The sequence below is a fragment of the Bombina bombina genome, chromosome 8 (assembly GCF_027579735.1).
Source record: "Bombina bombina isolate aBomBom1 chromosome 8, aBomBom1.pri, whole genome shotgun sequence".
NCBI classification, from domain to species: domain Eukaryota; kingdom Metazoa; phylum Chordata; class Amphibia; order Anura; family Bombinatoridae; genus Bombina; species Bombina bombina.
This window is the reverse complement of record NC_069506.1, coordinates 157028159-157053480: the sequence shown is the minus strand read 5'-3', so window position 1 is coordinate 157053480 and position 25322 is coordinate 157028159. Positions and strand designations below refer to the sequence as shown.

Genomic DNA, 25322 nt, shown 5'->3' with positions numbered 1-25322 from the left:
CACTTTTTAAAATAGTGAGAAGTGTGGTGTCAAAATGTTTACACAATTAAGATGGGCATTGAAGAAAAAAATTCATATACGCTCATGGGCCTCTATTTATCAAGGTCTGTCGGACCTGATCCGACAGTGCGGATCAGGTCCGACAGACCTCGCTGAATACGGCGAGCAATACGCTCACCGTATTCAGCATTGCACCAGCAGCTCACAAGAGCTGCTGGTGCAACGCCGCCCCCTGCAGACTCGCGGCCAATGGGCCGCCAGCAGGGGGGTTTCAATCAACCCGATCGTACTCGATCGGGTTGAATTGCGACGATGTCTGTCCGCCTGCTCAGAGCAGGCGGACAGGTTATGGAGCAGCGGTCTTTGTGACCGCTGCTTCATAACTGCTGTTTCTGACGAGCCTGCAGGAGCTTGATAAATATGCCCCATGGAATGCCCATGTGCAGTAGTTTTATGAAAAAAAACAACAATTACGCTTTGTATTTTGTACTTTTAAGTACGAATTTCTTGATTTTTTTTGCACATCCAGTTTACTTAAATTACAATTTACGATATGCATAGTTAATACGATTTATTCCTGTGTAATTTACCTGCAAATGTTATGTTTTTTATTAAATACTATTTTTTTGGTGAACAATTCAGTTACGAATGGTAACAATACAATTTTTCATATGTAGTTTTGTGTGAATGGTTAAATTATTTGTTTCGTTTGATTTTAAAATACAAATTTTATTGTGTACTTTTGTAATGTATGCATCTCCTTCCCATATGAAAATGCCGTATAGACTCTTAGCGAGACGCCCTGTTATCTCAGGCTACAACTTGCTTTGAGCACATAAAATTCTAGCATTTCAATGGTATGTCCCTTTAAACTCTATTTTTATAAATTAATAATATATGTTATCTGATTTGATAATTATCTTTATTTTTCACTGTGGTCCAAATCATAACCCAGCCCATTCACAAAATTTCAGCCAATTTTATTCTGCATTTTCTTTCCAGCTTTATAGTATACATTAGGCCAAGGAGGAAGTCATTTTTGTGTGAAGTCAACATTTTTTTTCAAGTCTTTTAAGAAATGTATTAAACATCAATGAGAAACATCACATATAACTAATTTGAGAAAAATGTGTACTGTTATTTTTTTTTTTCTCGTATTCAGGCCAAAAAAAAGGTGTGTGTGCAAAAATTAATCACTTTCCTGAAGACACAGATTATGATCACGACAGTGCCGAATATCTTCTACGTAAGTAATGTGATAGATACTCCTGTGGTTCATGCGTATAAGTTTTAATAAGTATGTACTGACAAATACTTTTTTTTTCATTCAGTTCTGCATTTGTAGGACAGTTCAGCAAAATTAATGTAATAAGAAATATTTTTCTGCCTGTAAAACAAATAGAAATTATTTTGTTCTACATTCTATTAGAGTTCTGAACTGTACTGCCTGGTAGTAACAAACAACTTTATTTAAAGTGACAATCTAGATAGATTATCCCTTTATTACCGATTCCCCAGTTTTGTATAACCAACACAGTTATATTAATATACGTTTTACCTCTGTGATTACCTTGTATTTAAGCCTCTGCAGACTACCTTCTTATTTCAATTATTTTGACAGATTTACATTTTAGCCAATCAGTGTGCTCTCATAAGTAACTCCACGGGTGTGAGCACAATGTTATCTATATGGCACACATGAACTAACACCCTCTAGCTGTGAAAAACTGTCAAATGCATTCAGATAAATGGAGGCCTTCAAGGGCTTAGAAATTAGCATAAGAGCCAACCTAGGTTTAGCTTTCAACTAAGAATACCAAGAGAACAAAGCAAATTTGATGAAAAATGTAAATTGTAAAGTTGTCTTAAACAATTTTACCACATTTCAGCTTTGTTTCTAGTATCGAATGTGCTTCATTCTCTTTGTATCCTTTGTTTAAGGAGAATCAATGCACTACTGGAAGTGTTGTGTGATTATTATTAGTATTGGGTTTCAGTTAGAAAAGTATAAATGTCAGCCAAGAGCAGATATTGTATGAACAAGGCAGAATAAAAGGGCACCTTTGGCATGCTAAAGCATATTGTATGGTAAATAACATCATAAAAAAGTATATTTTGAATGAAGACCACATGCTACAGTCATTTTGTCTGCTGCTATGAAACTGTAATTAAAACATCAAAATAAATAATCCCCTGTATAGTGTTGTATGATGCAAATAAGAATAATAACTTTTGGCATGTTAAACCATGTTGTATGTCACATGATAAATGTTTACAATTTACCTGAGGTGCTTATGTGCGGAGGTTGTCAGACATTTTCCCACATTTCACCCATTAACGACCATAACGTATCCTGTACGTCAATGGTCATGAAGGTTTGCTATGGTTATAATAGTGAGACCGCGCTATTAATAATGCAAGCTCATAGAAAGACCAGCAACTTCCTTAAGGGGTTAATTGAAAGCAAAGCAGCCACCAATCAGCAGCAGTTAGTGCTCAACTGACTACTGTCACATAAAATGTCCTTTAGCAAAATGGGAACTAACATCTATCTTGACAGCGTATTGACACATACTTTGTATTGTATTTAAAAAAAAAAGAAAGAAAATGGTTCTTCTTTGTAATGAAAAAATTGTATTTTTTTAAATGTATTTTCATAAAAAATTAATTTGTAAATTTAGATTTGTATCTCATAATTTATGTTCATTTATAATGAATCAGATGTGTCTTTTTGACAGCAATCTTATTTCATACTTTTACACAGCAATCTTATTCCATATTAATTTCTCTTTAAAATGGTCTTGTCGTCAAATATAGCAATATTTCTATGTGTAAATATGTATGTGCGATGTGGGGTTAGTGCGCAAGAGGTAACTATTTTTTTTTGTCTTACAACGCCACCCATAGAAGTCTATGGGTAGAAGAAGTTAACGCAGTCGCAGTATCCAAAATTTTGAAGATAGTGAACATCGGACTTTCAATGTCTCACAAAGTTTTTACTTTCAACTTGCGATATGCTCGCTATCCCAACGCAATAAATATTTATTTTGAGTGCAGTTGGTGCAAGAGAAAAAAAGTTATTTTGTGCGCTTCTAATCTGGCCCTGTTTCAGATACTAACGATAAGGAATTTGCCTTTAAAAAAATAACACCGGAAATAGTGTGAGATAAATGCCAATAAATGTTTATAGAGAATTAGCGGACTAGTGTGAAGGTGGATATTGGCTATAATTATATTCTTTAACTATTTTTTATAGATAAGTTAGAAATAATGAAAGTTAAATACAGTATTAGGTCATGATGCACTGAAACTTGTAGATTGGCTTGATGGACATTTCTTGAAAAAGGGTGGAACAAAGCAGCATTGGTTATTACCCAGAAAAAAAAAAATTATATGATTAATTATTGTTAAATGAATAGCCAAGTCTAGTTTGGTTCAAACAGCATTGAAGAAAAAACGTGGGATTTAGTTTGCACAAATTAATAAAAACATTACTGTATTCTAACCCAAGAAATGTTCATAAAGTCACAACAAAATTGAAAACATTTTAAATAATAATATTGATTAATTTTAAAAATGTAAAAAAAAATGTCTGACTAAGAATTGCAATTTAAATGCTGTAAAATGTGTGATAGACTAAACAAACAGGGACAAAGATCAAGAGGATTAGGAGTTGCTAGGCCAAGTATTTTTGAGGATTAATTTTATTATTGAACAACAACCATGTTCTCAATGAACCCAAAAAACTCATTAATATCAAAGCTGAATAGTTTTGGAAGTAGTTTTTAGTTTTTTTTTTAGTTATAGCTATTTTAGGGGGATATCTGTGTGTGCAGGTGACTATTACTGTGCATAATTATTAGGCAACTTAACAAAAAACAAATATATACCCATTTCAATTATTTATTTTTACCAGTGAAACCAATATAACATCTCAACATTCACAAATATACATTTCTGACATTCAAAAACAAAACAAAAACAAATCAGTGACCAATATAGCCACCTTTCTTTGCAAGGACACTCAAAAGCCTGCCATCCATGGATTCTGTCAGTGTTTTGATCTATTCACCATCAGCATTGCGTGCAGCAGCAACCACAGCCTCCCAGACACTGTTCAGAGAGGTGTACTGTTTTCCCTCCTTGTAAATCTCACATTTGATGATGGACCACAGGTTCTCAATGGGGTTCAGATCAGGTGAACAAGGAGGCCATGTCATTAGATTTTCTTCTTTGATACCCTTTCTTGCCAGCCACGCTGTGGAGTACTTGGACGCGTGTGATGGAGCATTGTCCTGCATGAAAATCATGTTTTTCTTGAAGGATGCAGACTTCTTCCTGTACCACTGCTTGAAGAAGGTGTCTTCCAGAAACTGGCAGTAGGACTGGGAGTTGAGCTTGACTCCATCCTCAACCTGAAAAGGCCCCACAAGCTCATCTTTGATGATACCAGCCCAAACCAGTACTCCACCTCCACCTTGCTGGCGTCTGAGTCGGACTGGAGCTCTCTGCCCTTTACCAATCCAGCCACGCGCCCATCCATCTGGCCCATCAAGACTCACTCTCATTTCATCAGTCCATAAAACCTTAGAAAAATCAGTCTTGAGATATTTCTTGGCCCAGTCTTGACGTTTCAGCTTGTGTGTCTTGTTCAGTGGTGGTCGTCTTTCAGCCTTTCTTACCTTGGCCATGTCTCTGAGTATTGCACACCTTGTGCTTTTGGGCACTCCAGTGATGTTGCAGCTCTGAAATATGGCCAAACTGGTGGCAAGTGGCATCTTGGCAGCTGCATGCTTGACTTTTCTCAGTTCATGGGCAGTTATTTTACGCCTTGGTTTTTCAACACGCTTCTTGCGACCCTGATGACTATTTTGAATGAAACGCTTGATTGTTCGATGATCACGCTTCAGAAGCTTTGCAATTTTAAGAGTGCTGCATCCCTCTGCAAGATATCTCACTATTTTTGACTTTTCTGAGCCTGTCAAGTCCTTCTTTTGACCCATTTTGCCAAAGGAAAGGAAGTTGCCTAATAATTATGCACACCTGATATAGGGTGTTGATGTCATTAGACCACACCCCTTCTGATTACAGAGATGCACATCACCTAATATGCTTAATTGGTAGTAGGCTTTCAAGCCTATACAGCTTGGAGTAAGACAACATGCATAAAGAGGATGATGTGGTCAAAATACTCATTTGCCTAATAATTCTGCACTCCCTGTATATATATATACAGTATATATATATATATATATATATATATATATATATATATATATATATATATATATATATATATCAAAATAACAAGAGTATTGCATTGAGCAATGATACTTTTTTTATTGGACTAACTATTCATTTATAAGTTGACAAGCTTTCGGAAGAGTTCCTTCCTTTATCAAGTTCAGTTGATAAAGGAAGGAACTCTTCCGAAAGCTTGTGAACTTATAAATGTATAGTTAGTCCAATAAAAAAAGTACCATTGCTCAATGCAATACTCTTGTTATTTTGATATCTAAATCTCTGGACTAACACGGCTACTCCAATCAACGTATATATATATATATATACATACATACATATATATACATTTACTGTATACTGTACATATATACAGTCATGGCTAAAAATATTGGCACCCCATGCATTTCTGTCAGATAATGCACCACTTCGCCCAGAAAATTGTTGCAATTACAAATGTCTAGACATTTTCAAGTTTATATCTTTTGTTTGTATTGGTATCCTAGACAAACAAAGCAGAGGGCGCTTCATGTGCATATAAGTTTTCAAATAAACAATGCATTGTAATGTGCATACAGGGTACTCACAATATGCAGCAGCACTCAAGATTTAACATGCTGGATGCAAGATTTAACACATGTAGACCAGAGGCGTGTGTTAAAACGGTTTTATATTAAAAACTATTTTGATGCTTTAACACACGCCTCTGGTCTACATGCGTTAAATCTTGCCTACTTGACCTTCTTGAATTGAGCTGATCACCACTGTGTAGTGAGCTGGAGCACTGAGAGTCTGCAGAACACACCTATCAGCACAACAGAGTGCTGCTGCATATTGTGAGTACCCTGTATGCACATTACACTGCACTGCTTATTTGAAATCTAATATGAACATGAAGTGCCCTTTGCTTTATTCGTCTAGGATTTTGATTACTTTGCTGTGAAGTAAGAGAGGAGCTGCATCTGGATTGTGCATCTTTAAAGGATCCTAAAAGAAGGGAAAATGGAGGAAAAGAGTCCAAAGAACTTTCCTAGTATAACAAGTATATATTACCTAGCTCCTTTCTCTCCTATTTGTATATATGACTTTTTTTTTATCACACTCTTACACTTGACATTACCTGATATTTGGTCTTAGAGTGTTTGAATTTATTTTAGCATTTTTTTAGTATTTTGTATTAGAAATATTTTGTGTTAATGATATCCGTATAATATCACTTGCATTTGCTTGCTATATATATCTGACTGTAGATCTTTGATTCATATTATAGATTTTAGATACATACCATATCTGTATGCTTATTTTGATACATACATATTGTCAATTTTTATGATATAGCGCCCCCTAGAGAGACAGTGCTCTCATTGTTTTTTTTTTTTCGCTTGTATTGGTATGACACAAAATAAAGAAAAAAAAAGCCAAATCTGACACATTCCATACAAAACTCCAAAAATGGACTGGACAAAATTATTAGCACCCTCATTTTAATATTTGGTAGCACCCCCCTTGGAAAACATAACTAAAATAATCACTTTCTGTAACCATCAATGAGTTCTTACACCTCTCTACTGGAATTTTGGACCACTCTTCTTTCGCCAGTTACTCCAGGTCTCTCAGATTGGAAGGGTTCCTTTTCCCAACTGCAGTTTTGAGATCTCTCCACAGGTGCTCTATGGGATTCAGATCTTGGCTCATTGCTGGCCAGTTCAGTACTCTCCAGACCCCTAAGAACCACCGTTGGAAAGGTAATCGGTATCGCCTAACCTTTCCAACAGTGTAAATCTTGGGGATCTGAAAAAAAAAGTTAAAAAAATATATATTTCAAAAAATAAAAAATAAAAAAAACCTTAAAAAGGGTTAAAAGTTTCCTTTCTTTTTCTGAAAAGAGTAAAATGATGGGCTTTACCAAAAAGTTGTAAATTTGTTTTGTCTGTCCACAGCACATTCTCCCAAAATGATTTTGGCTTCCTCAGGCAAGTTTCGGCAAACTCCAATCTGGCTTTTTTATGTTTCTGTGTCAGCAATGGGATCCTCCAAGGTCTCCTACCATAGTGTCCCTTTTCATTCAGATGGCAATGTATAGTGCAAGCTAACACATTTGTACCCTGTGCCTAAAGGTCAGCTTGAATTTGTCTAGAAGTTGATTGACATTCTTTATCCACCATTAGAACAATCCTTCGTTGCAATCTTTGATCAGTTTTTCTCTTTCATCCATGTCCAGGGAGATTAGCTACAGTGTCATGGGCTGTAAACTTCTTGACAATGTTGCACACAGTGGATACAGGTACATTAAGATCTCTGGAGATGGACTTGTAACCTTGAGATTGTTCATGCTTTTACACATTTTTTGTTCTCAAATCTTCAGACAATTATTTGCTGCTCTTTCTCTTCTCCATGCTCAGTGTGGCACACAGAGACACACAACAGAAAGGTTGAGTCAATTTTTCACCATTTTAACTGGTTGCCGGTGTGATTTCTATATTGTCAGCGCCTGTTAATTGATACAGGTGAGTTTCATTACAAATTACAGGAGTATCACAAACTTGGAATGCAATTATTTTTTACAATTTTGAGAAGGTGCAAATCATTTTGTTCAGTCCATTTTTTGGAGTTTTCTATGGAATGTGTCAGATTTTGCTCTTTTGTCTTCACTTTTTTGTGTCATACCAATACAAACAAAAGAAATAAACACGTGAATGTCTAAGCATTTGTAATTGCTGCAATTTTCAGGGTGAAGTGGTGCATTATCTGAGAAAGGCAGGGGTGCCAATATTTTTGTCCATGACTATATATATATATATATATATATATATATATATATATATCCCAAGGCAGAACACTGTGAGATCTGAGTTCTTATCGCAGAAACTGAAGGGTCTCTGCAGAAAGAATGGCAGTGGCAGTTAAAAAAACAATTCCCTGCACTTTTAATTTCTGCCTGTGGGTGTCACTGTTCGTTCTATCATAATGTGAATATTTGCTACGTTCCTCTCTTTTCAATTTCCTTCAACTTCCTGAACTCCAGTGCAGCACAGCGTAACAGCACATTGCAGAAAAGGTAAGTTAGGGCTTAACAAATTTCTTTTAGGAGTAAAGGAGCCAACCAAAATACTTAGACAGATTTATTTTTTGTTCTTTAATAAGTGTGTGTGTATATGTTGTGTGTGTTTATATGGTGTGTGCGTATATGGCGTGTGTGTATATAGTGTGTGTGTATATGGTGTGTGTGTGTGTATGGTGTGTGTGTGTGTATATGTTGTGTGTGTGTATATGGTATGTGTGTGTGTTTGTGTGTGTGTGTATATGGTATGTGTGTGTATATGTTGTGTGTGTGTGTATATATAGTGTGTGTGTGTGTATATATGGTGTGTGTATATGGTGTGTGTATATATGGTGTGTGTGTGTATATGTTGTGTGTGTGTGTATATGGTGTGTGTGTATATGTTGTATGTGTGTGTATATGGTGTGTGCGTGTGTATATGGTGTGTGTGTGAGTATATGGTGTGTGTGTGTATATGCTGTGTGTGTGTACAGGGAGTGCAGAATTATTAGGCAAGTTGTATTTTTGAGGATTTTTTTTTTTAAATATATCTTTATTTACCAGTTCGGTATACAGATCAAGTAAGAAAAAACACAAGGGGAACAAAATAAGAGGGACCAGGGGGATACAAAGATCTTGTAAATACAGTACAGTTAAAGCAAGTACAGGAAACTTCACAGTCTCTATATATAAACAAACTTTTTCTTCAAATCTTAAAACATACTGTATTCAACCCAGCGTCTGTGGAAATGCATCTCCTGGCATTGCCCCTTTCAAAGAAAATTTTTCTAAATAAATATTCGCAGACTTCCTGCATAATATCAATAAATACATTTTATACCGAATTGGGGTTTTTCTAATAAAAATAAAAAACACATTTTATAATCAAGCAGGTCAACAACTAAAAACATAAAAGACAAAAACAACAACAACAAAAAAACAAAAAAAACAACAACAAAAAAAACCCCGAATGCAGGCACCCCACCCCTCTTGCCCTAACATCCTCTCTCCATCCACATTAGATTTTTGATTTTATTTCTAGTCAATATCAACCTGATCAGTACCATTCAGATGGGAAAACATTTGAAAGAATCAATGTCTCAAAAAATTCCGATCTGCGAAAATTACGGACAATCGTAAACTGAAAAAAAATTTTTTTGATCCTTTTCTCTTCTAGGGGGGCTATATTCATTTGTTCAAAAACTATCTGGGCATGTATGGTATTTATGAAACAGCCCATTGTGGGGGCTTTTCTATTCTTCCAATCTTTTAGTATAAGATTACGACCAAGCATAATTACCGTATTTATAAGGTTAGTATTCGCTCCATTATGATCTATGTTGTAAAGAAAGAAGATATGTTTAGCTTGGATTTTTAGCCTAAAATCTAGTACCTTATTAAGCCAAAATTCCACTTTTCTCCAGAACTGGGCCATTTTGGGGCAATTCCAAAAACAATGTATTATATCTGCACGCGGATTATTGCATCTTGGGCATTTTGCTACCGAGTTCAGATACCATTTAGATATTTTCCAGGGTGTCAGGTAAGCGTTATTCAATAATTTTATATGTGATTCTTTCCATGCTGACGGAATGTTCGCACCTTGTGTCCACTTGCAACTTGCAGTCAGCAATTCTGCAGAAATTTCCGTAAAGGAAAGATTCCACTTTAGGACTAAATTATCCCTAAACAATTGGGCCTGCTTTGCCAGCATAATTTTGTATAATAACGCTATACTATGTTTGCCTGACTTATAGCTAACTATATATTTTTCGACCTCCCCCCAACGATGCATGTCTGAATTTGGTTTATTAATTCCAGTTATATAATGTCTAATCTGAAGATAGGCAAAAAAGTTCTTGTTAGATAGACAAAATTCTCTTGCAATATCTTCAAAGGTTTTTATCTGGGACATGTTATTTAAACATTGATATATGTAAAGCAGTCCTTTATGCATCCAAGTTTTGTATATTTCATGCGAGATGCCAGGTGTAAATTTTGGATTACCTCGTATCGGGAGGAACGGGGTAATTTCAAAATTGACTTTGAGCATAATACTGAGTTTCTGCCATGCTTCGATAGTATTAGATAGTATCTTTAGCTTTTTAATATGGGATGGTAGTTGTGTCATTGGGCAATGTAATAGGGCTTTCAAGGAGAAAGGTGCGCTCAGGCTTTCCTCTATGGATAGAAGTGTAAGATAATTGACTTCTGATAACCAGTCAATTGCCGATCGAGCTAGTATATCAATGTTGTACTTTCTAATGTCTGGAAAAGATAAACCTCCTTCTTCCAATCTCAGTGTTAATTTAGCTATAGAAAGCATATGTCTTTTATTATTCCACATGAAATTGGCACAATCTGCGTTGAACCTTTTATTATCTTGGGCCAGAATAAACAATGGGATATTTTGCATAATATAGATCAGTTTGGGGAGTAAGATAGATTTAATAATCATTACTTTGGCTGAAAGAGAAATAGGGAAATTACTCCATTGTAGCAATTTCTCTGATGCTTTTTTGAAAAAGGGAGCATAATTTAAACTATACCATTGCTTGGGGTCAGCATGAAAGTATATTCCAAGATATTTAATACTGAGTGTATCTTGGAAAGGATATTCTTGTAGACTATCTTTATTTTTATTGATCCATAAGATTTCAAACTTATTAGCGTTAATTTTATAGCCTGAAATGGAGCCAAACAAGTCAATGATCCTTAGGGCCTGTGGTATGTTTTTCTTTGTATTTTTAACATATAAGAGCAGGTCATCCGCATACAAGGATAGAACAAGTTTTTCTTCCCCTAACCTAATTCCTTGCAGCTCTTGCCGCATCATTATAGCGAGTGGTTCTATGGCCACATTAAATAATAGCGGTGAGAGTGGGCAGCCTTGTCTCGTCCCCCGGTATAGTGTAAGGTATGTAGTGTGGCTACCGTTTATTAATATATTAGATCTCGGGTGGTCGTATATGGTTTTAATGAATTTAAGAAACTGGCCTGTAAAGCCAAATTGTGATAACGTGATGGATCCATGGATTCTGTCAGTGTTTTGATCTGTTCACCATCAACATTGCAGCAACCACAGCCTCCCAGACACTGTTCAGAGAGGTGTACTGTTTTCCCTCCTTGTAAATCTCACATTTGATGATGGACCACAGGTTCTCAATGGGGTTCAGATCAGGTGAACAAGGAGGCCATGTCATTAGATTTTCTTCTTTTATACCCTTTCTTGCCAGCCACGCTGTGGAGTACTTGGACGCGTGTGATGGAGCATTGTCCTGCATGAAAATCATGTTTTTCTTGAAGGATGCAGACTTCTTTCTGTACCACTGCTTGAAGAAGGTGTCTTCCAGAAACTGGCAGTAGGACTGGGAGTTGAGCTTGACTCCATCCTCAACCCGAAAAGGCCTCACAAGCTCATCTTTGATGATACTAGCCCAAACCAGTACTCCACCTCCACCTTGCTGGCGTCTGAGTCGGACTGGAGCTCTCTGCCCTTTACCAATCCAGCCACGGGCCCATCCATCTGGCCCATCAAGACTCACTCTCATTTCATCAGTCCATAAAACCTTAGAAAAATCAGTCTTGAGATATTTCTTGAACAAGTCTTGACGTTTCAGCTTGTGTGTCTTGTTCAGTGGTGGTCGTCTTTCAGCCTTTCTTACCTTGGCCATGTCTCTGAGTATTGCACACCTTGTGCTTTTGGGCACTCCAGTGATGTTGCAGCTCTGAAATATGGCCAAACTGGTGGCAAGTGGCATCTTGGCAGCTGTACGCTTGACTTTTCTCAGTTCATGGGCAGTTATTTTGCGCCTTGGTTTTTCCACACGCTTCTTGCGACCCTGTTGACTATTTTGAATGAAACGCTTGATTGTTCGATGATCACGCTTCAGAAGCTTTGCAATTTTAAGAGTGCTGCATCCCTCTGCAAGATATCTCACTATTTTTTACTTTTCTGAGCCTGTCAAGTCCTTCTTTTGACCCATTTTGCCAAAGGAAAGGAAGTTGCCTAATAATTATGCACACCTGATATAGGGTGTTGATGTCATTAGACCACACCCCTTCTCATTACAGAGATGCACATCACCTAATATGCTTAATTGGTAGTAGGCTTTCGAGCCTATACAGCTTGGAGTAAGATAACATGCATAAAGAGGATGATGTGGTCAAAATACTCATTTGCCTAATAATTCTGCACTCCCTGTATATATATACACACACACACACACACCATATACACACACACCATATACTCACACACACACCATATACACACGCACACACCATATACACACACATACAACATATACACACACACCATATACACACACACACAACATATACACACACACACACACACACACCATATATACACACACCATATATACACACACACACAACATATACACACACACACCATATACACACACACAAACACACACCATATACACACACATACCATATACACACACACAACATATACATACACACACCATACACACACACACACACCATATACACACACACTATATACACACACGCCATATACGCACACACCATATAAACACACACAACATATACACACACACTTATTAAAGAACAAAAAATAAATCTGTCTAAGTATTTTGGTTGGCTCCTTTACTCCTAAAAGAAATTTGTTAAGCCCTAACTTACCTTTTCTGCAATGTGCTGTTACGCTGTGCTGCACTGGAGTTCAGGAAGTGGAAGGAAATTAAATAATAAAATTAATCCTCAAAAATACAACTTGCCTAATAATTCTACACTCCCTGTATGTGTGTGTGTGTATATATATATGTGTGTGTGTATATATATATATATGTGTGTGTGTGTGTGTGTGTGTGTGTGTGTATATATATGTGTGTGTGTGTATATATATGTGTGTGTGTCTGTGTGTATATGGTTGGTTAGTGTGTGTGTGTGCGTGTGTGTATAATGTGTGTGTAGAGATCACAGAAGCTGAAACTTTAGCAAATAAGTTAATTGGATATGCACAGTATTGGAATAATGGGGTTGTGGACCCTTAACAAGCCTTTTTCAGAATACTGTGAATATCCCTTTAACTCATTTGGGAAAAGCTTCAGCCTTTGTCAGATTTTTTTTTTTTTAAATGGCTGTGTATTATATTATTTGTTCTTCCAAGATCTCTTTACTGGAATCAACTCTGAGGTTGTAATAAATAAATAATATACAGTGTGTGCATGTATATATATATAGCAGTATAAGCATGGAGCAGCAGCCCCTCCAAAATAAGCATATGGACCCCAGCAGTACAGTAGAGCAGGTTCCCAGGCAGACTGACACTGTGGGAACGTACAGCAGACATCAGCGAGGCTGTACATGAACCTGTCCTCATGCACACCGAGTAAGGGCAACAAACACAGCAACACCGGCTTCTTAAAGACACTGCAGAAAATGTTTCACTAAGAAAAATCTTATCGCAGAAAATGAAAATAAGTTCTGCCTCAGGGTATATATATATATAAAAAATAATAAATAGAACATACTCTGCTATGTGAAGAACATTGGAATGCGAAATATTCATATTTCATGTTGGGTAAGCGCACTTTAGAAATCGCATTTCCATGACTTGTTGGGTGTTAGTTTTTTTTCCTCGCTTTTCCCGTCCAATGGAAATGTGTGGGGGAATACGTTTACATGCGTCGGTTTAGCGCTTGTGTGAAAACGTTTTACTTTCAACATGCGTGCAAATAGCTTAGCATGTGAGCCCTTTATGAGCTTCTTTTTGATTGATTTTCCTATTTTAACAGCAATAACCCACTGAATGTGTGTGTTTTCTGGTTGACATGGCATATCTTGTACTGCTTGTTTCATTATTTTAAAGCTGATTTCACATAAATACAATTATTTCTTAGTTTAAAAGAAAAAAAGTTTAAATATAACTGAAATCACACTTCTAAAATATGAAACTTGCATGCAGCTAAAATATGATCAATAGAATGTTCTTTTATGATCACAAGGAAATGGATGTTTACAAAATGTTAATTATAAAATTATGTAAAATTATGTTAATGGTGTTAATTGCATATGTCATGAACCGTTATTATTAGTTAATTGAGAAAACTGCATTTAGACACATTAACTAGTCATCATCAATACTGAACCTATTTTCTGCCATGGTTTACTTTCATCTTGAATTTCACTTTGTATATTTTGCTTCCATATAAGTGTCAATACACCCTTCAGACAAAACCTATCCTAAAAATAGCCTATTTGTTATAGTTTATATGCTTACCTATTCCAAGTGTATGAAAAACAGATTTTCCACATATAGACATGTTTGAAATTCAGCAACTTAATTAATTCAAATGTTGGTTCGTCTAATTAATTAGGGTAACATAGAAAAAATATGAAATAATAAGCCAAAATCTACTAGAATTCATGGCAGGAGAGACATTGATTATGAATAGCTGAAAAAAAAATCCTGGCTATAAAGGATTTCATTATAACAAAGTTATTTAAGTAGAAAAATTAATATTTAATACTGAGTAACTCTAGTTAAAAGAGGCCGATTATATAAACTTTGCCGGTTCTGCCATGATTTTTCACGCGGACACTCACAGGGCTGCCATGGTGGAATTATCTTGAAAAAGGAGCAGTCACTGTGAGCGACGAGATGTCTCCAATAGAAAGTAAATTAGCTCAATGGAAACTTAATTGTGCAGGGTGAAGTTAGCAGTGAGCAAGGGGTGCACTTTAACAATATAATCCTGCATTAAAAAATAATATGCTTTCTGAATATAGGCATCTTACAATCACCTCTATTTTTTTATGCATGTGTTTTTCTATTTGGGTATTAAGTATTTTGTGTATTTTGAAACAACTTGCCACCTTTTAGTTTGCAAAAAAAAAAACAGTGAGATCTGTAGGACGGATATGTTTAGATAATTACTCTTCCGTTTTAGAGACAAATTCATATACACCGATGTGCATATTTAATACAATTTATTCTTTTGTAATTTACATAACATTTTTCTTTTTTTTATAAAATACGATTTTTGGTGAACAATTTTGTTACAATTGTTGATGCACCTTAACAATGTAATTGTTCCCTGTGTGTGAATGGTTCAGTTATTCATTTTGTATGTTTTTTAAATTACGATTTTAATTGTGCACTTTTGTAATGTATGCATCTTCTTCCCATACAAAAATGTAGTAAATGCCCCTTAGTGAGACACCCTGAACAAGGAAAGGGCCACTTCCAGCTAGCCAGTTAATAAAAAACATTAAAACAGATCATATATGAATAAGGAAGAAGGCAAGAAACACAGCAGAACATCCAGAGAGCCACCCATACTAAGCTGACATCACTTAGTGTGGCTCCTGGCTCTGACAGCATCGGTTTCCTCAGCAGCAGCATGCTTCCTGACAGTGGCCTCACCAACAGTGCGCCCTGGTTGCGCTAAAGCACCCGACCTACGGTAAGTGCAGTGTGATCTCAACTGCACTGGGAAAGCCTGACACCAATTTACCAGGTCACTTATCCTCATTCTGTTGGTCCAGCGTTCTCTTCTCTCCTGACAGTCTCCTCTCTATCTGCATGTCACAATTCTCAGTATCTTGTAGATATTAATCTTTGTGGTTTTAAATTTAATTGATGGCTGTAACCATTGTTAGCATGGGCTATGCCATTTTCTTTTTTTGGGTCTGAGCATGAGCAGATCAGTGACTGAAATCATAATAATTTATCAAATGTGAGTTATTGTTTGATCTGTGGGTGCCTTTGGCTGTTGAATTGAAAGTGTCAATTTGTTATTTATTCAACAACCTGTAATCACCAAAGTCAATGCTGTCCATGCATTGTTTGAAGGACTTTACCAGTTTTCGATTTTATAGAAACATAAAAACATAGGTATTGACGGCAGATAAGAGCCATAGGCCCAGCTAGTCTGCCCGGTATTACCTAAAAGTATAAACTTATCTAGTTTATAGGATAACCTTATGCTTGTCCCAGGCATTTTTAAAGTCCCCCACAGTGTTTGTCAGGAAGTTTATTCTATAAATCAATCACTCTTTCTGTAAAGAAGTGCTTCCTCAAATTCCTCCTGAATCTACTACCCTTCAGCTTGAGATCATGATCCCTTGTTCTTGAATTTTCCATTTATAAAATACAAGATGTTTTGTTTGCTCTGCAATAATTTATTTCAGTGTTGGAAAATGTACATCAGGAGCCAAAAAAAAACACAATAAACTAGATTGGGATTAACCCTGAAGTTAGAATTAGGGACATAATTAGGGAATAAATACATCACATAAATTAGGGAGTTTAAAAGACAAAAAGTTGTCAGTGGAGAAAAAACCTAACACCCCACTCTGGTGCAAACGCAATTGCATATTCTCATGTGCGCTAACCCGTCATGAAAATGTTCATATTCCAATGTTCTTTGCATAATAGAATATGTTATTTTTATTCATAAATACATATTTCTATATACTATATATATATATATATATATATATATATATGATTTTTTTGGTACAATATATATCTATAACTATATATATATATATATATATATATATATATATATATATATATATATATATATATATATATATATATATATATACAGGGAGTGCAGAATTATTAGGCAAATGAGTATTTTGACCACATCATCCTCTTTATGCATGTTGTCTTACTCCAAGCTGTATAGGCTCGAAAGCCTACTACCAATTAAGCATATTAGGTGATGTGCATCTCTGTAATGAGAAGGGGTGTGGTCTAATGACATTAACACCCTATATCAGGTGTGCAAAATTATTAGGCAAATTCCTTTCCTTTGGCAAAATGGGTCAAAAGAAGGACTTGACAGGTTCAGAAAAGTAAAAAATAGTGAGATATCTTGCAGAGGGATGCAGCACTCTTAAAATTGCAAAGCTTCTGAAGCGTGATCATCAAACAATCAAGCGTTTCATTCAAAATAGTCAACAGGGTCGCAAGAAGCGTGTGGAAAAACCAAGGCGCAAAATAACTGCCCATGAACTGAGAAAAGTCAAGCGTGCAGCTGCCAAGATGCCACTTGCCACCAGTTTGGCCATATTTCAGAGCTGCAACATCACTGGAGTGCCCAAAAGCACAAGGTGTGCAATACTCAGAGACATGGCCAAGGTAAGAAAGGCTGAAAGACGACCACCACTGAACAAGACACACAAGCTGAAACATCAAGACTGGGCCAAGAAATATCTCAAGACTGATTTTTCTAAGGTTTTATGGACTGATGAAATGAGAGTGAGTCTTGATGGGCCAGATGGATGGGCCCGTGGCTGGATTGGTAAAGGGCAGAGAGCTCCAGTCCGACTCAGACGCCAGCAAGGTGGAGGTGGAGTACTGGTTTGGGCTGGTATCATCAAAGATGAGCTTGTGGGGCCTTTTCGGGTTGAGGATGGAGTCAAGCTCAACTCCCAGTCCTACTGCCAGTTTCTGGAAGACACCTTCTTCAAGCAGTGGTACAGGAAGAAGTCTGCATCCTTCAAGAAAAACATGATTTTCATGCAGGACAATGCTCCATCACACGCGTCCAAGTACTCCACAGCGTGGCTGGCAAGAAAGGGTATAAAAGAAGAAAATCTAATGACATGGCCTCCTTGTTCACCTGATCTGAACCCCATTGAGAACCTGTGGTCCATCATCAAATGTGAGATTTACAAAGAGGGAAAACAGTACACCTCTCTGAACAGTGTCTGGGAGGCTGTGGTTGCTGCTGCACGCAATGTTGATGGTGAACAGATCAAAACACTGACAGAATCCATGGATGGCAGGCTTTTGAGTGTCCTTGCAAAGAAAGGTGGCTATATTGGTCACTGATTTGTTTTTGTTTTGTTTTTGAATGTCAGAAATGTATATTTGTGAATGTTGAGATGTTATATTGGTTTCACTGGTAAAAATAAATAATTGAAATTGGTATATATTTGTTTTTTGTTAAGTTGCCTAATAATTATGCACAGTAATAGTCACATGCACACACAGATATCCCCCTAAAATAGCTATAACTAAAAACAAACTAAAAACTACTTCCAAAACTATTCAGCTTTGATATTAATGAGTTTTTTGGGTTCATTGAGAACATGGTTGTTGTTCAATAATAAAATTAATCCTCAAAAATACAACTTGCCTAATAATTCTGCACTCCCTGTATATATATATATATATATATATATATATATATATATATATATATATATATATATATATATATATATATATATATATATATATGTGTGTGTATATATATATATATATATATATATATATATATATAGGTATAAATATAAACAGATATATATAGGAATGTCTATTTAGAAATATTTGGAACATATTCTGCTACATGCAGAACATTGCAATGTCAAATATTTAAAGTAAATACATATTTAAAACCTTATTAAAATTGAATATTGCATAAATAAGCTTTTACAAGTTTTCATCTACTAAACTGCAAAGGGCTCAAATGCACTTATATATGTGTTCATATGTATTTATGTCTTGAGCATTATCTGGCCGGAGAGTTTGCAACAATATTTGGAACAATGTTAAAAACTGTTACAAAACTTACTGCCATATAGGGGTATATTTATCATAGTGCGAGCGGACATGATACGATGTAGCATATCATGTCTGCTGCACATCGATAAATGCCGACAGCATACGCTGCAGGCATTTATTATTGCACCAGCAGTTCTTGTGCAGATTCACGGCCAGATGCCGCTAGTAGGGTGTGTTAATCAACCCGATCGTATTCGATCGAATGGATTTTTGTCCGCAGCCTCAGAGCAGGTGGACAAGTTATGGAGCAGCGGTCTTTAGAGCAAGCCATACGGAGCTTGAGAAATCGGCCCCATTGTGATAAAAACATGTGCACACTCTAGGGCCTTTCTAGGCTATGTTTTTCATTTACTGACACTATTAGAACAAGTACATTAGAAAGGTTGTTTGGCATTACATGCTCTGTCTGAATCAATAGTTTTATTTTGGCCATCATATTCTTTTAAATATGAAGTACATTTATTAAATAGCCTAAAAAGGCACACGATTCCTGAGCACATAATGTCCCTTTGTTAAGGGCAACTTCAAAACCTGTCACACATGGTTGAATGCTTACAAATTCCTTAACTAATAAGTAACTTACCAAAATTGTTTGGATAGGACCTCATAGTTATTAATGTATTCAAGTGACTCAATGAATGAAAACTTTGGGGTAGATTTATTAAAGGTCGAGCGGACATGATTCGCTGTATCTTCTTAACTTCTATTTCAGGCTAGCCTGAAAGGATGGGCATAGAAGACAGCATCCGCTGCATAATAAATCAACCCCAATGAATGCATAAAAACTGAAATATGTAACATAATTGAATAGATTACTATATTTTATGGTGTTCACCTCAGCCTTTCCAATCAGGCAAAGGTGTATGGCTCTTTGTGCTGAAGAATTAATACAATTGGCTGAGACTGCTGGACACACGTGATAATGCATTCAGAAATTTTAGCTGATTTTGTCTTTGAGGACTTGAGCTGACACAGGGGTAAAACACAAACATTATAAAAAAAAATAATAATAATAAAAAAAAAAAAACATTAAAAAAAAGTACCAGATATTTATAATTTTTACTCTTCCACATGCATTAACACAACACATTTTAAAATGTAATTTCCCCATATCCAATACAGACATTATTATGAAAAAAACTGTAAGTGGACTAATGGAAAATCTGATTTGTTAAACTACAAAAGAGCATAGATAATCCCAAAAAATTAAGATAGCAGAATTATTGTATCTACAAAAGAATTTATTGTCCTAGATTTATCTTTTATATGTTTAATAATCTCTTTTATTTTTATGGTTATGTTTGATGCATTGTCTGTGAATTTTGCCTTTATGGATTTCATGATTTAGCACATTATGTCCAGATCGTCTGAGAGACAAGAAAATTAATTATGTTCTATCTATATTACATAAGATAAAACAACTTTTAAAATTAAAAAAATAAAAAAATAAAAAGGCTGCACGCTACAGACTTAAAAGTTAAAAAATAACTTTTAATAATACATTAAAAACAAGGTACAAAGAGGCAGCAAGAACAGGAGTCCTTATGCATTTCGTGCCAGTACGAATTATAATGTTCTAAAAAGTCAAACTCAATGCATTAATTATTACTTTCTTCACATCAATTAATATATCATAAAATGATGTTCAAATTAAAGGAAAGTCAGTAAAGTCAACATTACACTTAAACTGATTGGATAAAGCATGAAACGTTTAGCAACTTTCTAATTTACTATTATTTATTTTGCTTCGTTCTCTTGGTATCCTTTTGTTAGAGAGTAATCCTAGATGAGTTCAGAAGTGTGCATGTTTTGTTTAGACTTTAGCCATCTGGCAGGAGAGTTTACAACAATGTTTATAGCAATGTTATACAAAGTTGCAGACACTGCTGCCATAGAGTGCTGAAGATATGTGCATACTATTAAGCTCCTATCAGCTTAACTAGATTTACTCTTCAACAAAGGATACCAAGAGAACAAAGCACTTTTGGTAAAATAAGTAAGTTGTGAAGTTGTTCAAAATTGCATTCTCCGTCTGAATCATGAAAATTTAATTTTGACTTTACTGTCTTTTTAATTGGTTGATTACAATCTTGTGCTTGTTTTCAGCAGATAATAATTCCTAAACTTTTTCAGTGTGACGTGTGAGCAATTAACCTGTTGTGCTCCAAAACAATAAAGATATGTGTGTATATCTTTCTAAGGAATTTTAACTGGGGCATTATCTTTATAGTGGGCATGTGTGCTTGCCGGCTTATGTAAGATTTATGACAAATGTCTGTCCAGAAAAGCACCCAGAGGCTATTAGAAAAAGTGTCCCAACATGCTGGGTGATACCCAGGAAAAGACTCTCACTGTTTAACATAGGTGAGAGTAAATTATACTGTAGACACAGCAACAGGTCTCAACTTAAGTCACAGGAAGGTAAGGTAATCGCCAGGTCGGAGATCCAAGTGGGCATGAAAGGTACCAAATCGTCAGATGGAGTGTAAACCAGGGACAGGCTATCTCCAAGTTTGGTAGGCTTTCAAAACTCACAGACTACTAACTAGTTGAGTCTTAAAGGTACTTTCAAACTTTCAAATGTCATACTCATAGTTGTTTCATGTGTTTAGTATTCAGTGTGGAGATACTTTCTTGAATTCAGTTACAACGCAGTCTTATAGGATTGACTTTTATCCAAATTTTTTATCAATTTTTGTAATCTACTTATTAGAATTCAAGCTTTGTACTAGTCAATCTCTATGGCAAACCTTTAGAGAGTTAAGATCCGGAATTAGGGAACATCTAAGCGACATTAAAAATTAAACTTTGGTAGCCAGACATTTTAATCAAGACCACATTACTAATGAGCCACATCTATGTGTGAGAGCCATAGATATGGTAAAATTATCAGCAAGGGGTGGTGATAAATATAAAATTCAGAGTTAGAAATAGTTATTTTGGATATACAAACTGAAGAGCAGGACCCTTTATGGTCTGAATTTAGAGTGGACTATTTTATAGATTACTGATGCACACCCATATTTGGGATCATGGTTCCAGCTTGTATATATTCCTATTCTATTCTAGGTATACATTTGGGGGGTTTTGCATTTATTTGGTTGTCTACATCAATGATTATTAAGTCATTTAAATATGTATAATATGTGATTTAGAGCAACATTGTTACTAGTGTTCAAATATTTTTTAATCGTTTGTGTTGTAAATTGTGAATGACTTACGGCTAGATTACGAGTTTTGCGGTATGAGGGGTGTGGTATTAACTTGCACGTTATTGTCACCGCTCACTTTCCTACAGCGCTGGTATTACAGGTTTTCATAAACCCAGCATTAACAGGCAAGAAGTGAGCATAGAGCAAAATTGAGCTCCATACCGCACGCCAATACCAACGCTGCTGAAAGCAGCGGTGAGCTGGTTTTACGCGCTCGTGCACGATTTCCCCATGGACATCAATGGGGAGAGCCGGCTGAAAAAAGCCTAACACCTGCAAAAAAGCAGTGTAAAGCTCTGTAACGCAGCCATATTGATTTCTATAGGGGAAACAAATTTTATGTTTACACCAAACACCCTAACATGAACCCCAAGTCTAAACACCCCTAATCTTACACTTATCAACCCCTAATCTGCCGCCCCGACATCGCCGACACCTACATTCACCTACATCCTCTTCAAATGAAGTCTTCTTCCAGAATGAATGTTCCTTTAAGTGACGTCATCCAAGATGGTGTCCCTTGATTTCCGATTGGCTGATAGAATTCTATCAGCCAATTGGAATTAAAGGTGAAAAAATCCTATTGGCTGATGCAACAGTCAGCCAATAGGATTGAGCTTCAGTCCTATTGGCTGATTGGAACAGCCAATAGGATTGAGCTCACATTCTATTGGCTGATTGGAACAGCCAATAGAATGCAAGCTCAATCCTATTGGCTGATTGGATCAATCATCAGCCAATAGGATTTTTTCACCTTTAATTTCGATTGGCTGATATAATTCTATCAGCCAATCGGAATTCAAGGGACGCCATCTTGGATGACATCACTTAAAGGAACATTCATTCGGGAAGAAGACTTCGTTTAAAGAGGATGCTCCGCGCCGGATGACTTGAAGATGGACCCACTCGGCGCCGGATGGATGAAGATAGAAGATGCCGTCTGGATGAAGACTTCTGCCTGTCTGGAGGACCACTTCTGCCAGCTTGGATGAAGACTTCTCCCGGCTTCGTTGAGGACTTCTTGCTGCTTCGCTGAGGACTTCTTCCGGCTTTGTTGAGGATGGATGTCCGGTCTTCAAAACTGTAAGTGGACCTTCGGGGGTTAGTGTTAGGTTTTTTGAAGGGTTTATTGGGGGGGGGGTTTATTTTTAGATTAGGGTTTGGGCAATTGAAAAAGAGCTAAATGCCCTTTTAAGGGCAATGTCCATCCAAATGCCCTTTTCAGGGTAATGGGGAGCTTAGGTTTTTTTAGTTAGGATTTTATTTGAGGGTTGGTTGTGTGGGTGGTGGGTTTTACTGTTGGGGTGGTGTTTGTATTTTTTTTACAAGTAAAAGAGCTGATTTCTTTGGGGCAATGCCCCGCAAAAGGCCCTTTTAAGGGGTATTGGTAGTTTATTGTAGGCTAAGGTTTTTTTTTATTTTGGGGGGGCTTTTTTATTTTGATAGGGCTATTAGATTAGGTGTAATTAGCTTAGATATCTGATCATTTCTTTTTTTTATTTTGTGTAATTTAGTGTTTTGTTTTTTTGTAATTTAGGTAATTGTCTTTAATTTAGGTAATTTATTTAATTGTAGTGTTAGGTGTTAGTGTAACTCAGGTTAGGTTTTATTTTACAGGTAAATTTGTATTTACTTTAGCAAGGTAGTTAGTAAATAGTTAATAACTATTTAGTAACTATTCTACCTAGTTAAAATAAATACAAACTTGTCTGTAAAATAAAAATAAACCATAAGCTAGCTTCAAAGTAACTATTAGTTATATTGTAGCTAACTTAGGGATTATTTTACAGGTAAATATTTAGTTTTAAATAGGAATTATTTAGGTAATGATAGGAATTTTTATTTAGATTTATTTTAATTATATTTAAGTTAGGGGGTGTTAGGGTTAGGGTTAGACTAAGGTTTAGGGGTTAATAACTTTAGTATAGTGGCGGCGACGTTGGGGGCGGGAGATTAGGGGTTAATAACTGTAATGTAGGTTGCGGCGATGTTAGGGACAGCAGATTAGGGGTTAATAATATTTAACTAGTGTTTGCGAGGCGGGAGTGCGGCGGTTTAGGGGTTAATATGTTTATTATAGTGGCGGCGATGTCGGGAGTGGCAGATTAGGGGTTAATAATTTTATTTTAGTGTACTTTTAGCACTTTAGTTATGAGTTTTATGTTACAGCTTTGTAGTATAAAACTCATAACTACTGCGTTACGAATCTTGCGGGATAGGCTGTACCGCTCACTTTTTGACCTCCCAGAAAAAGTTTGTAATATCGGCGCTATGGAAGTCCCATTGAAAAAAGACTTTATGCAAATTGCGTAAGTTAATTTGCGTTAAGGCCAAAAAAGTGTGCGGTGCACCTAAACTTGCAAGACTCGTAATAGCAGCGGTAGTGAAAAAGCAGCGTTATCAGCCTTAACGCTGCTTTTTCACTCATACCGCAAAACTCATAATCTAGCTGATAGTTTTTTAATATGTGTCAAAGGAGTCAATTTCTTTAGTTATTATCAGCTAGATTACGAGTTTGGCGTTATGAGTGAAAAAGCATTGTTATGCTTCATAATGATGCTTTTTCCCCTAACGCCGCTATTACAAGTCTTGTCAAAATAGGTGTACCGCACACCTTTTTGGCCGTCACGCAACGTCAGTACCGCACTTTTAAAAGAAAGTCCTTTTTCAATGGGACTCCCATAGCGCCCGTATTACAAGTTTTGCTTTGAGGCCAAAAAGTGAGCGGTACACCCTATACCTATACTGACAAGATTCGTACTATCATCTAAAGTCAGTAGTTATGAGATTTACGTTACAAATCTGTACATAATACTCATAACTAAACTGTTAAAAAGTACACTAACACCCATAAACTACCTATTAACCCCTAAACCGAGGCCCTCCCTCATCACAAATACTAAAATAAATTTAATAACCCCCTAATCTGCTGCTCCGGACATCGGCGCCACTTAAAACATTTATTATCCCCTATTCTGCCGCACCCCGACATCGTCGCCACTATAATAAACCTATTAACCTCTAAACCACCGTCCTCCGGCATCACAAACACTATTTAATAATTATTAACCCCTAATCTGCCGTCCGCCCACACCCCCGCAATAATAAACCTATTAACCACTAAACCGCAAGCCCCCAACAACGAAATATACTAAAATAAACTATTAACCTATAAACCTCTGGCCTCCCACATCACTACATAAATATATTAACCCCTAAACCTAACCCTAACATAACCCTAAGCCTAAAT

At 36.2% G+C, this 25322-nt stretch overlaps 1 protein-coding gene across 2 annotated transcripts in view; it reads left to right on the top strand.

Moving 5' to 3' along the window:
- Window positions 1-25322, top strand: part of CACNG8 (calcium voltage-gated channel auxiliary subunit gamma 8) — a 70040-nt gene that overhangs the window by 5065 nt on the left and 39653 nt on the right. For both annotated transcript variants that reach the window (XM_053689927.1, XM_053689926.1), the window contains exon 2: window positions 1163-1246. In XM_053689927.1, coding sequence (XP_053545902.1) covers window positions 1163-1246 — 84 coding nt within the window. The remainder of the gene's footprint in view (window positions 1-1162; window positions 1247-25322) is intronic.